The sequence below is a fragment of the Mizuhopecten yessoensis genome, unplaced genomic scaffold, assembly GCF_002113885.1.
Source record: "Mizuhopecten yessoensis strain PY_sf001 unplaced genomic scaffold, ASM211388v2 scaffold716277, whole genome shotgun sequence".
Lineage (NCBI taxonomy): Eukaryota > Metazoa > Mollusca > Bivalvia > Pectinida > Pectinidae > Mizuhopecten > Mizuhopecten yessoensis.
Window position 1 is genome coordinate 75,989 of NW_018480036.1, and position 15,870 is coordinate 91,858.

General features: G+C 34.3%; 1 protein-coding gene across 1 annotated transcript in view; it reads left to right on the top strand.

Annotated features, from left to right (window-relative positions):
• The first annotated feature begins 269 nt into the window (after positions 1-269).
• LOC110442553 (protein FAM170B-like) overlaps positions 270-15,870 on the top strand; it is a 30,042-nt gene continuing 14,441 nt past the window's right edge. Inside the window, exon 1 of the mRNA XM_021486207.1 lies at positions 270-708. Within this exon, the coding sequence (XP_021341882.1) occupies positions 637-708 (72 nt within the window). The 5' untranslated portion in view covers positions 270-636. The remainder of the gene's footprint in view (positions 709-15,870) is intronic.

A 15,870-nucleotide genomic window follows, 5' to 3' on the forward strand; every position in this document is an offset into this window, starting at 1 on the left:
CATCAGGTCACATTGTACATAATTTGAGTTTTTGAACAGTGTGACTTTTATCGATTATTTGGTGGTGTATATTGATTGACCAACCGATTGATATTAATTTAAAGCACACTACAGACTGTGAATTAAGACTCGATAAACTATATATGTATGATATTATGCAAAACGTATACCTGTATAGAAAACATATACCTGTATAGGGTGGGCTATGGCAATACAGCCAACGCGGGGTGAGATACACTTGATAATCCCTAGTTAATACAATACGGGCGGCGAGGTACGACACAAGCACGGCATTATTATATCGACGGGTACCCATGAAGACATACGGTGACCAACCTACCACTGTTTACTCTGATTAAAAGACGCCTTAACAATGACGACAGTTTGACAGCACACGTATACGTACTTAAGTATATATATATACATGTAACGGTACGGGAGTGCGTGTATACCTGTTTGTATGAACCTACACAGCATGGGATATTACTGACTTGTCAGTCATGGTTTAACAGTGGACTACACTGTGACAGGGTACTACCATACCACTTTGCCCATTCCGTGTGCCAAAATTGGTTGTTCTCGGTTGGTGTATTAATTTTGTGTTTTCAAAATGGTGGATTCGATATTTGGATTTGTATGAACCTTTTCGCAATCATGGACAGTCGGACGTTAACTTTGCATGTCCTGTTTATTTGGCTGTGGCTACAGGTAAGTTTACGATTGTCCGAAGTATTAAAATCCTACATACTCCAATGTAAACGTCCTCGTCAACAGCCATGTTTTGATGGTTTTCCATGTATAGGATTACATGCGCCCCGATTTCAAGATACTATCATAAAATAAGTATTAAATTCTGAATATGATTCTCAAATATATTGACAGACGTGTTTCATCTCGGGAGTTAACTAGCTTTAGATCATACTCTATACTAGTACATGTCTATTGAATGGTTCAGGTGCAAACCTTTCATTCGATATAACTGTACATGTATGTCGTTACAATTTCTTACATATTGTACTGTAATTTAACAAGTAACATGCACGTTATACTAAGTAACACACACTTTATTACTATCTTTATTTCCTCCGAATGAAATTCATATTCTGTTTCATATTAAGAAAGACACAATAATGTTATAACGAATAATAAAATCAGAACAATGGATAAATGTTACAAAGACGTATTTAACTATTAACACTAGGTAAAGTATACGCATATATCATATTCTCCTTAACGGTTATATTAGCATGTAAAATTAAATTAAGAAGAGTGTCATGTATATGTTTGTTACATAGTGTTACTCTCAAATCAGCTATTGTAAATTCTTTTCATTTTATAGACATTTACTTCTGAAGCTATTCTTAAATCTTCATTATGATTTGGAAATGAACGTCCCATCAACAACTATGGTCATTTAAGAACGGCCTCCCCTGTGTGCAAGATGCATGCGTGTAGTGTATGCGTGTGTGTTTTGGGAGGCTGCGATATGTTCGTGTTTGTCTCCGTGTGATAGCGCGGAACTGATGCTGACTTTATAGTGCTACCTCACTGAATCATACTGCCGACGACACCAAGCAGGACTGAGGCATCGTCAAAAGAAGAAAGTTGTTTTGAAAGAAGAGAAAAGATAAGATCCCAAATTTAGTCGCCTCTAACGATCATGCAATGGGGGCAGCAGGTACAATTCTTACGCCCTACCTGCAGGGACTCTAACATATCTAACACTATGACTATAAACATGTAAATAACTCATTTCTCATCTTTGTCAGAACGTATACATCCGTATGGTAATCGTATATATTCAAATGAGTGGTTTTTTTTATGATAAAGTCTATTTTGGAATACAAAAACATGTGCTGCACAAGTTTAATAATCTGTTTCTCACGGTAGAGTTATCATGTAAACACTTCTCTTTCTCCATTTAACACCTATGCATGGTATATGTTATCGTGAGGAACAGAATGTCAAACTCGTTATTGTAAATGTTCGTAAACATTTAAATATTCTGCTATTCCTCTCAATCAAACCTTATACACTTGTCTTTCTCCACGAAACATTTAAACATTTTAAGTGTTATCGCGAGAAACAGAATATTGAAGTCGTGCAGCACATTTGTTTTATTGCTAAATAGGATTTGTCATCTAGATAAAATACTTATTCGAACATTTATGCGTCAAGCAGTTTATGAGTAAAAAAGATGTATGCTAGAACATTTTTGATGTGTGTTTTTAAAGTCAGGACTCAATTTTATTTTACAAAACAGTATGAAGTATGGCATTATAGGTACCTTGGGATCATTAATCTCTTCGAGGATTTCTTATAAAATAACCAAAATGTATTCATCTAATAAAGATTGATAATTATATATACAAGGCAAAGTTAGAACGTTACAAGTATCAGGGTTAGGTTACTTTTGCAGATATGTTCCCTGATGTCTGACCCTAAAAGTATGTTTCTCTCAATTAATTTAATATATATATACTTAACATCTACAAAATCAAATACATTGAAAAGGTAACGTATTAGTTGTTGATGATCTGCCGATGGCCCGGGGCTATTTAATGTCACTGCTGTATCATGTTGGCTGGGGGCTATCATCCGCGGATCCGGGACCATTCAAATTGATAGTCTACGTCTGAAAGCTTAATAATCTCAATCAGTATGGCACAGTCGATTGTACTATTCAAGATGTCAGGTCTCCATCTCCCCTAAACTTTGTTATACTACAAGGATACAATCTTGTATAATGGTACATGTAAATCTATAACGATGCTCGTAAATCTTCTATAATACGAAGAAATAGTAACAGCAGTCTAGATGAATCGCTATGTGTAACTTCTATTGATGTAGTTACATGCGACGCTTAATATACCTATATACATGTATATTTCAATTCATTCCTGTGTAGATTTTATGTCAAGAAACGAACCAGGCCTCGTGATAATTTACAGGTATTAATCTGGATATAACCCTTTGTTTCACGGTTATATTTTGATTATATCCAGGTACACGTTGACCTCAAAAAAGACTCAGTTGAATGAATTCTAATTATGTGACAAGTCTACCCTTTACCGTAACTAGTGTAATCGCCATACTTTGGTCAGGATTTTAAAGGAATACTAGATGACTGGTAACTGTAACGTCGTACAATTATAACTACATAGATATGTTGCTGCGATATGAGGGTGTTCTGTTTGTCCTTGGATCGCTCACCTTGACACAGATGCCGATACACCTGTATACATGTACCTGTGTGCGAGTTGTTCCGATAGGTGTACACATATCTTATCGTCGATGTTCTTTTTAAATTTAACATTCAATGGTACTACTCTCAAATCTACCATTAATAAAACATTTAGCGAGGTTAGCCAAACACAAGTTTAAAGGTTTCAGTTAACAACAGGGCCTAGGCCATCATTTCAACACCTAGCTACACGCGTACGTTAAACACGAAACGTAATGCCCATATTTATGTTGTCAAAAACATTAAGAAAACTGTACCATGCACAGTTTGATTTCAGTGCGATATCATTGAAAATTGATTAATAAAATTGATAAATATTTTTAAAGTGATGTGTTTTCAGCTGGTGTCTCTAGTACAAAGGAGGTCTTCTGCTTCTGCCAAGTAATGTCCACAATCATCACGTTGATTATAATGACATTTTTTTTTGGTTTGAGATATGTATAGGTTACAATTCAGGACCATACGTCAAGACAACGTCATACGATATCGTTGTCTATATCCAAGAAAACTTAAAGAGACATCACGGTGAAGTGTATATTTTTTTGTCTTATTTTTTCTTTTCAAATACTACATAAACATATCAAGTGAGTCTCCTTATGGAAACATTCATTAACGTGAATAATTAGGTTACATGATGCGGTAAGAAGTTGCAGTTGCCTGACGGCCGGTCAGACCACCCGTGTACTGCCTCGTTTCGAAACCTTTTAACATGGCTTTCCCGAACAATTCAAGTGGTCAAACTGGACATTTGGAACGGACTATGAATATGGGGATAGCAGGGTAACATAAGTGGAAGTGCATACAACACATACATTCATTAAAAAAAATAAGGCTCTCTTTACGTGATGTCCTTCTAAGTCTATAACCTATTCATCTTAAATCTATGATATCCTAACTGAATATAATATTATTAAGAACTATGTCTGAGTAGGACTAGGTAGGGAGAGGACGGAGGTTAGATAGAACAGTTTCGATATATAAGATGCGAGAGTATGTGTACCGGGAGAGTGGGTTTCAGATGTGTACACTGCACCAGTTATAATCGCGAAGAAGAGTTCAACATCAAGCTGGTTTCTCGGCTCGGAGTGTTCTTCCTTCTGTATAAAGATAAGCAGCAAAACACCTCCACCTTAAACAGGTGTGTACACAGGGCGTGTCTTCTAATCCTTCTCAATGTAATATCAAATTGCATTATAAGATTTATAGTGTGGTTATTTTCCAACAAAGCCCAGCTGTTTAAAGTCTACGCGTAATGAAGTTACTAAAATAGTGCTCAATATTGTAAGTACTCATTATACAATACTCTATAAATGATACTTTTCAGAATTCAAAAAAACACATCAACAAATAATCAAACAAGATATACACATAACTTATTCAGTTAGTATACCTTTACTTGTTATTTGGGTTTTAAACTTCAATACTTTTTAAAAAGCACAGGAACGAAGTTTTGTCTGGGTAAGCTTACCAATCTTTCAATAATTAGACTTACGAAGGGTTAGGTATTAAGAACGACTTGTTTCTATTCCGATGGCAATTCTAGATCTGACACGTGCACGTGACGGGATTACTGTAATGCCCACCGTTAACATTTACTGGTGTGATATCCATATCAATATTCCAGTAGATTAACAATATTTAACATATTTTAATTCTATCGATTCCATAACAAACATGTCTATAACTTGTATCAAGGTATAACTTGGCCTTCCCTGTTGATAATCTGCCCTAAATATAAAAATTAGTTTGGCAACTCAGTTTAACTATTTAACCACTGGCCTTGTAATACTTCATTAGGATTCCTAAAAGTAATGTTTAGGAGGTCTGACACCATACAACATATACAGAGTTCTTTTTATTTTAACTAAGAGTACCTTTAAACTACGTCTGGTAGCTATAGATAAATATAAAGATTGACGAAAGGGTTAATTGCACATTCCAGTGGAATTTCTACATAATGTTCCTATCGTTACAAAATGATAAAAGGGCGCGTTCTATTAGATATGGATGATTACCTATCGTTACATAACGAGGAAAAGTCGCGTTCGACTCGATAAGACTGGTTATATATTCATTTACATGTTGAATAATTCACGAGCTTGATTACAGATGTAGTTTTTAGGTCACAACAATGTTGAATACCGTAGATAATACACAACACAACAAACACATATTGACTCCTGTACGTTTAGAATTACATGTAAACAGTCCCAAATAAAGCAGTCTTCTGTCACAATCAGTTCACAATCACTCCCCTTGTGGTAATGTGTATATTCTGAGCTCCTGAACGTCGACGCCACCTCGATGTCCATTGAAGTAATGCCCATTCTGTAGCGTGTCCTCTATTGTTGTTCGAAAAATAATCCGAGATAACTAAAATCTCTTCGTTGAATTTTGTTAATGGTGTCGAGATAGTCAAGCCGTCCACTACGGGATCTCCTTGTTCAATTCTTTCTTATTTAGAGAAGCATGTCCACATACTTTTTATACAATGAATAAAATAATGAAAATGTTATTATTAGATATCGACGACTGCATCGAAAAAACCCTGTTTATTTCTCCTATCTTGTTCAGTACGAGTGTAATGACCAACCTAAGCCTAGCTCGGCGTTACTTAATTCCACTTTTGCTTCATATTTATCAACAATTTACGTTGACGGTAATAAACATAATATTAATTCAGTTTCCAATGTACAGTAGCTACGAAGAAAACAAGAGAACGATTTTCACAATGCATTAAACGTTACCGAACTGAAAATTTGTGAACACTCACAAATTATTTGTTTTTCAGACCATTGTCATATAATCAATATCGTCATATTAACGTCATATATGTTTGCCATCGATGCAATGTCATAATACCATAACGTGATGTCTAAATCTATTGTATTCAAAGCAACGTCACAAGAAGTCATATTACCTGAGTTAATAGATTTTAATTATGGCCTTTAATTGAGGTGATTATGTAGTCATATGAACACAAGAAAGTTATATTAACCACAACAACATCTCAATGGGTAATATACATGAAGTAACACCCTACATTTCGCATGGGAATATTTACTGTATAACGCGTCCGTCGTCTGCATTTTACGCTCTTTACACATACGTCATGTACAGTGTACATACCACTCTCTATCTATCCATTAATGTGCACACTGAGATGATTATTTTCGTGTTTAATGTATAATGGTCACTGTAAGCTTTTTTTTGTTTAACAGTTATAAGTAATACTATTATCCATATGTTGTTAAGCGCTCTAAAGTAATTTTACAAATAATATTGGGCACTATATTAATGTTGTATATTATTCTTATTATTTTTATAAATACACTCCAACATGTACATTTTTACATATATCACGTGACTGTGAGGGTGATATTAATTTTGTCGATGATGACGCATGATAGGTAATTAAAGCATACACTGACGTACATGTTTAAACCCAAAATGTTAAAAATACTACAGCAATCAAAGTTGTATGAGAGCATTCGATAATTTAGGTAGTGTCATGTTTCTAATTAAATTTAACTCTTTGACATTTTACCCGCGGTATCCCTCTATTAAATAGCACAGCAATAAAACGGACACTATGAAAAAGTAAAATATATATTATCTTGTACTTAAATTGAGATGACGATCAAAGAGTAGCTAACATACGTAGACTAACAGTATATTTAAGATCAATGTTTCCAGACCATAGAATAATGTGCTGAATCAAGGCAGAAACTCCGGTATCTGTAATTACTGAAGGAGTAAAGCACATACTACCAGGGCAGTGTTATATGTCAGCATATCATTGGCTTTCAATACTTTTATAGGTTGTGGTAATTATTTATTTACCGTACAAGACGTACCAGCGTCTGATCGAAATATCCTGTAAGTAGCACCGACTGTACACAACCCTACGGCTAACTACGGGAAAATGGACCATACCATATATCGTTCTAGTTCGATGGATTTTTATTTCAAATTGAAGTTTTGCTTACATTTTGTTATTTTTATGTTTGTGTTTATCAGCAATTGAACCTTAATTCTCAAATGACTTCCCTGTTACGTTAAAAGGGCACGTTATATAGGGTAATGTTATGTGTATTCGGTTAAGTGCATATTGATCTAATTGCACAGTGGTACATATACAGAGCAATTAACTGTCTACATTAGCCGGTGTTAATATTATAATGTATCAACAGAAATAGGACGCTGTTTACCTAAGTAAAGGATAGCTCCCGAGAGTATTATGACAATGTTTTTAGTAACATGTACCAGCTATAAATATATAAAGTAAACCTATTAACAATATATATTTGAAAATGAAAATTATGATTGCTGATCAACGACTCTCTGTTGCTAGCAGGGCAAACGTTTTTGTTATACAAAATCTTACTGTGCTGGATACACATGTATTAAGTAACCGTATCCTTCAAAAAATGAGATTTTACCGTTACTATCACTTCTTTGACGCATGCATATAAATATATTAAAATATGCAAATTATCAGTTCTTTATTTTTATCCTTTTAGCATACATAACTTCACTAACTCTTATGAATTCGGAAGCAGGTTAAGATATTGTGGGTCTGTTCACCTGTAAAAAAAATCTCTCCCGAAATATAAATGAGTTCAGAGCTTATGGGTAATGGAATTCAGCGAAAATATCTCCTGTATTTTACCAGAATGCTTTAGAAATATATGTTTTGTGTTGATATGATATTATATCAGTATCAGTTCGGTTGTTGATGGGAAATTTTCATAATGACATATATTTCGACAAGACGACAAAAAATATTCTCAAAAGATGAATGCATCATTTTTCAGTCGGCAAACTTCGGTTTGAATTAGTTTAGTGTTATAGGGTTTAGCGTCGTATTAAAAACTACGGGCATTTACGGACATTCCTCCATGTGTTTAAAGCGTGCTTGTGTGTTAGAGGCAGCGCTTGGTGTATTTGTTGACTATCTTCGGAAATTTCTGCGAAAAGGAAATCACCGATTCGTATATGAAATATACTGTGAAAGGCTAATACTTGGAAAACAATATCTTCACCAAAATTTAGATAGGGATTATACTAAACCACTTGATTACATTATTGTTCAGTGTATCAAACGCGTGCAACATATGACCTCTTGTAATACCTTTGAAATATTATAAGACGACAACACATACAAACTATATTAACAGTACGATGACGTGTCGATACTGTAGTAGAGGTTTGTTGGCGTAGTCAAGATTTAAAGTTGACTCGAAAACTCGCGTTGTTTACAATCTGCGTAGGAACACACTTTATAATGAGATAAAAGGATTTGAAATTCGATTTTCTTTGATGAGGTAAATGAAACCTCACGAATATTGTATTGCTGTTTCACAGGGAATCGTTAAAACGTAAAAAAAGACTGGTGTCAGATATCTCTTACGAAATGGAAACTCATGTAAAATCCTATACCTAGATAGGTTTTTATACATGTATATTTTATATGTAAACATTGTTTAATTCATGGCTTGTGTCATCTTTGTTCTGTTGTGACCTCGTTTATTGTATTTTTGTTTCGATTTTGAATGTCGGCATTATGTTCTTGTACCATTTCTTATCTGCACTTGAGATATTCGATCAAAACGATCATGTGAGTTCATTAAATATTTTATCGAAAACATACTTCTTAAAACGTTCAAATAGGAACAAATAAGAATATTCAGTTGTTCACTTTAATCACTTTCCAAACTCCTACTACAATGCTTCCTATAGCAAAATATGCACTTCAAACACATCATTATATCACATACTTGCGAAGCGGCATCAATCAAAAGACCCATAGCCTTTCTCTTTTATCTGGGATCTTTTAAAAAACACATCCCCTGTGTGTTCGTTGAACTCGAATCCAACTCAAAGAAAGTGTTTATTTTAGTCCCAGGTGAGCCAAAAGAAACTTCGGGACAAATTTTAAAATTGACATATGGAATGGAAACAAATAGCATGTACAGGATTCATTTAATAACATCATTAATAATGTATGCGAATATCTAAAATTATAAATTAACCAAATAGTCTTCTCACATTTCCCTTGTATACCGCCGGGGCATTTTGAGTTCAACAAATTTACACTATTGTTAATGCAATCTAAAGGGTTAGCGAATTCGTTTTAAAGCTGCCACAGTATCTACTGAATAGATCTATCAAAAACAGAGTTTGTCTATGTAAACACATATAGCAGCTCACAACCACTCTAATCTAAGCCGTTCCTCTTTAGGGGAAATCAATGTATATTTATAGAAAAGTATTATGATACAGTTTTGTTTTGGGGTTGATTAAACCGTCCATAGACATATTGATTAGCAAAGATAAGCATCCTTTATTTATTTAGAAATTTATCAAATAATTGAAACACTTTTAATGGAAAGTACCTGATGTATATTTTTGAACATCACTGTTGACGATCGAAGTCAGACACAATACATGTTCTATAGACTATGACGGGTCAAGTGTTGTACTGTTTGATGGCGGATATAAGCAGCATTATCCAAATCGAGGCCAAAAAACTCAAGTATTGTAGAAATGTATTTAAAATAAGGCAAATATATATCGACTTTCATTGCGCCTTTGTTTTAATTTCAAATTTAAGGTTTGGAAAATAGCGGTTAACGGTTTTCACGGGAAAACAACTCTAATAGTTCAAACCAATATTGCTATATCGTGCTGCTATTGTGGGGAGTTGTTGGTACCCTGTTGTCAGAACAGTTCATACACATATTGTAATATATTTACGTTTATGAATGTTTATGTCACTTTTGATAAAGAAGATCTGTTATGAGTTTTCTCTTCATATTAGAAGTTTTCACTTTACGAACCTCTGGCTATACACTGAACAACGCCAACAGGAACACTTAGGGACACACCCCTTTTGTTCCTATTCGACTGTACAACTGAACACAGTTGTAATTTAAGCAAATTGTGCTATTAAATAACAACCTGGTTTCCAAATAAAAACCTGTCTATAACATAAATCAAAAGTGATTACCTCTAACAACATGAAGATCCCATACGTGGGATTTATAGATTGTCTCTAATTGGAGATCATTACTTATTTAATTTTGATTGCAACCTGTATAATTAATTGTCCTTTTCGTATTAGGATTGTAAAGGTTGACCGAGACCCAGGTGGTTTAAAACAAGTGTATTATGTTATTCATGGTGATAAAGGCCTTGTTTAAAACATCCTCTCTGTCACAGTACAAGGTGATAGGTACCCTGGTTGTTACATGTACAAAGTGAATATCCTGTATATACAGTTAATCCTGTATACATTGAGTTTGGTTAGGTTTAATTTGGTTTAACGTCCTATTAACAGCTAAGATCATTTAAGGACGCGCCTCCGTGTGTTAGGAACGCATGCGTCCCTGTGTGATTAAGAGCTGGAAACCTCACTAAAATACCATGCCGAAGGCATCCAACACTATATTCGGCCCGGTCACATTATACTGAATACGGGTGAACCAGTTGTTGCCATCACTCGAAAAACTACCATTTAAGGACTTTGGTATGTCTCGACGTGGGGACAGAATTCATTGCATTCAATCACTAGGGCGAACGCTTAACGTTAAGGCCAACTGTAAGGTTTCGTAAAGGAAGCTGCAAGGAAACGAATTGGTTGCTTTGAAGTGTAGAGAAAACATATAGACCCCAGATGTTTCCCTAGTTTCCGAGACTTTCATCTACACAAACGTTTCAAGTTATCAAGACTAAATATGACTTTACTTTAAAAAATTCTCAGCGTCAAAATTTACGGCTTTGTTTATGTTTTCTTTGATTGATCATTAACTATTTTAGTATACAGGATTGGAATTGAATATTTATAAACTCGCTATAAATTAAATATGCGTTAGGGTGTATGTAATCGTTATGGCAGTAACTTGGACCTGTTATGATAATACCTTATAAAACATATATAAATTGACTTATTGAATTCGAACAATTAATGTTTTATATACAGACACAATGTACTGCTGGTTCTACCTATTGTTTGATTATATTTGAACATGAAGTGCCAGTACACCTCCTGCCAATGTACTTATTTATCGTTATGGTATACTGTCACTGAACTGTAAAACACTTAAGCGAGGTTTACTAAGCTCCATCAGCTTTATTCCCATTTAGATTTATTTTTTAAATTCAACGCAATAGGGGCATTGGGAGATGAATCAGTCTATTCGAGGGTCAATTTGGTTATAGTATATGTTTCTATTAACTGAATCTTAAGCAATTCCGAAATATCCATATTTTTAATGTATTTTTCGCAAAAATATCCGTTACCAATTTCGGAATAGCCTAAGGATTAAGAACAAACTTGTTAAAAAGTGGTGAAATTAAACTTTTCTACATGGAATTTGTTTGTCAGACGAAATTCAAAACCTTTATGAAAACATGGCAACATTAATTGTTTAATAAAAAGAAATGTGATTAAATATAAAATATACAATAGTTAGGGTGCTGAAAGCGCATTATACTGTTACATAAAAATGAAAAAAAATAAAACAATATTAACACTAACAGGGAAGAGTCATTGGCCATTTTGATACTATGAGCTTTTAAAGAATATTTTATCAAGGCGATTAAATAAAGAGGCAAGCAGAAATATCACTTATTAAAGTTTTGTCTGCATCTGTTGTTTCTGACAGCTGACATTAGTTAATGTACTTAAAGCAACAATAATAAAATAACAGCAATACCACATCTGTTGTGATAATGTCGACCCGACGATCAATATATGTAGCAACGTCGCTATATACAACATAGCAGACATTATATTATGTTCTTCCATGACATTCAATTGACTTCTTGAATATTACGTCCCTTTTAACCTTCTTGATAAAATCGTTAACAACGCTGTCAAATGTGGAAGCTTTCTACTTCAATTTTTGCAGGTTTTAAAGCTTCTTTTCAATAATGACGCACATACATGTTTATATATCATTAACTAGTGCGAGATCGTCAATCTGAATCTTCGGCCGTTTATAAATCGTTAAAATTTGCAGGGGGTTTCAAAGTTCTATTTCGGTAAATTGACATAGCGTTATACGAGATAAAGGTAATATTATCATTGGTCTAATGACACCATGTAGGGCAAAGCAAATACGTCCTAACTAATGTTTTTCTTTAAACATTATAAATCAAATAAGAACGATAACTGTCAATTAAAACTATAACGTCATTATGTATTTGTATCTGTCGGGAAAATGGATTTTCGGTATTATGATATTATATTTCTTGTGTCTCTGTTACAAGGAAATATTCATATATAGAAAAGAAACAAAATAATACCGAAGTGTCAATAAAACAGTAATTCAAATTCAAAATCGATATCACATTGCAAAGTGAAAAACAGAAATGTTTATATGGATACCTAAAAAATACCAAGAAAATATGCCAAAGTGTTCCGGAAGGGTAAGGGTCATTTTATGAACTCAAAATACCTATAATTAATAGTATTAAATTGGGTACCTGTACATAAAATGATTACTCCTACGAACCACAAAGTTTTAAGTGACTTAAGTGATTGTGATTTATGGTATATTTTTGAATGATATCCTTTTTCTTTGTACTATAAATAACGCAGTTATGTAAATGTTCAGTCCCTAGGATATTTAACAAATTTTAGGTTCCGATTTTATATTACAACAAGGAAAAGTATTACAAGGCAATTCATAGTGCGCCAATAGTAATGCTTTCTATATTTAACAAACAGTACACTTATATCTGGATGTACCTTCTGTTATAAAAGTATCCTGAAAAACATACTTCTTGCCCTCCGCCCTTCCAAGATTATATACAAGGCTTTGTACACCTAAATAATGCCCCGGACACACCTTTTCAAAAGTAAAGGTCAAAAGTCACAGTGACCTAATTCTTGCATTCCTAGTATGGTTACTCCAGGTTACATAGTACAGAAGAAATGCCCCGGACAAACCTTTTCAAAAGTTAAGATCAAAGGTCAAGTCATAGGTCACAGTGACCTCATTCTTGCATTCTGCCATCTCAAGATGTCCTTGTACACCAAATCTGGTTACTCCATGTGAAATGGTATAGAAGATATGTCCCGGACAAACTTCTCGGACGGAAGGCAAACCTGTAGGAACCGGTGAAATTTTAGATGCCCAAATAATTTAATAATAACAAACTTTTCATTGATTTTCTTTCGATACCTAATTAAGATGAGTATTTTTGTTAAAATCTGAAGTCATTATCAATGTTTGGCAAAACGTTTATTAGCTTTACTTGAACATACGTAATACCTACAAGAGGTAATATATACAATTTGTAGATTCGTGAGAATTATGAATACAAAATTCTAAATATGGAACAGCTTACATGCTGGACAAGGATCATGTTTGCTCTGTCCATATAAGTTACAAAACGACTTCTTAAAGAAATGTTATTAGAGGACCAATCAACAGACGTCAAAGCACAAACTCGTAGGCCTTATGTGTATATAATAAAACTCTTATCAAATTCTCCAAAACCTGTGATGCTATTTTTACCTGGGCAATCAATATATAATAGTGAATACAATGTAGCCTAAACACTGGTAACTCACGACAGCGTTACTATCTATAATGACGTAAAGAAATGGTCTATTTGTTGTAACAAGGACAATTTGTAAAAACATAACATATCATTATAGATTCTGACGTATGACACTACAGCGATAACAAAAGTCAGCATTCAATGAAACAATAGCGTACACTCAAGAAAGTGCGAATCGAATATTTAAATAAGAGAAACGTCCATCATTTAAAACAATGACGTGGCATTATTGTATAGTCATATAATACCATATTGTAACTGTTTAGGAGTACGGGGTTAGTAAGTGTATATTACATTTTGGTGTATTCCAATCTCACTGGTGTACGTTGCTATTTGAATACATCGGGCATATTCCAATCTCACTGGTGTACAGGGTTAGTTTAAAAAAGGACATATTCCAATCACACTGGTGTACTGGGTTAGCTAAAAAAACAGGCCATATTTCAATCACACTGGTGTACGGGGTAAGCTTAAAAACAGGACATATTCCAATCTCACTGGTGTACGGGGTTAGCTTAAAAAAAGGACATATTCCAATCTCACTGGTGTACGGGGTTAGCTTAAAAAAAGGACATATTCCAATCTCACTGGTGTACAGGGTTAGTTTAAAAAAGGACATATTCCAATCACACTGGTGTACGGGGTAAGCTTAAAAAAAGGCATATTCCAATATCACTGGTGTACGGGGTTAGTTTAAAAAGGACATATTCCAATCGCACTGGTGCACGGGGTTAGCTTAAACAGGGTTATATTCCAATGTCACTGGTGTACGGGGTTAGCTTAAAAACAGGACACATTTCAATCTCGCTGGTGTATAGGGTAAGTTAAAAAAGGACTTATTCCAATCACACTGATGTACGGTGTTAGTTTAAAAAAGGAAATATTTCAATCTCACTGGTGTACGGGGTTAGTTTAAAAAAAGGAAATATTTCAATCTCACTGGTGTACGGGGTTAGTTTAATAAAAAAAACACATTCCAATATCACTTGTGTACGGGGTTAGCTTAAAAAAAGGACACACTCCAATCTCATTGGTGTACAGGGTTAGTTTAAAAAAAAGGACGTATTCCAATCACACTGGTGTACGGGGTAAGCTTATAAACAGGACATATTCCAATCTCACTGGTGTACGGGTTAGTTTAAAAAAGGACATAATCCAACCACACTGGTGTACGGTGTTAGTTTAAAAAAGGACGTATTCCAACCACACTGGTGTACGGGGTTAGCTTCAAAAAAAAGGACGTATTCCAATTACACTGGTGTACGGGGTTAGCTTAAAAAAGGACATCTCCAAATCACACTGGTGTACGGGGTTAGCTTAAAAACATGGCATATTCCAATCTCGCTTGTGTATAGGGTAAGTTAAAAAAACAGGGATATTCCAATCTCACTGGTGAAAGGGGTTAGTTAAAAAACAGGGCATATTCCAATCTCACTGGTTTAATGGGTTAGTTAAAAAAACCAAGGGCATATTCAAATATCAATGGTGTACGAGGTTAGTTTAAATACGTAAACTTTTCATACACAATACATGGTAGAATCTTTCACGATTTTGTTTGAAACCAACGCATTTAATCGTAAAATGTTTGACTGTAAATGGCTGATCACATGCGTTACAATAAGGTTGCTCTTCTTTATGTAAAATGTAACTGTGTGATTTAGGTATGGCTTATGCGTAGTCCGCACATGAACCAACGTTAGGTTGAACTGCGAATAATTTGTTGTTTACCCTGTCAGACCATTAATTTCGCCTATTCGTTTTAATTAAAATCGCGATTAATGGTTTAAAATCGCTTTAATGTATTTTAATATCTATTGGATATAGGTAAGAAGCTGCTTTGGCAACTCTTTCTACTTTCTCACTTACACTTATTCCGACATGACCGGGTATCCATATGATTATCAGGTTATCACTGGTGTACGTGGTAAGTTAACCTTTCTGGTGTAAACGAAATTACTTCAATACAAATATGTTAATCAAATAATGACTTCAATGCCTACAAGGAAAATGAACTTGAATGTATTTACACATCAGGCTCAAAACTTGTTTGA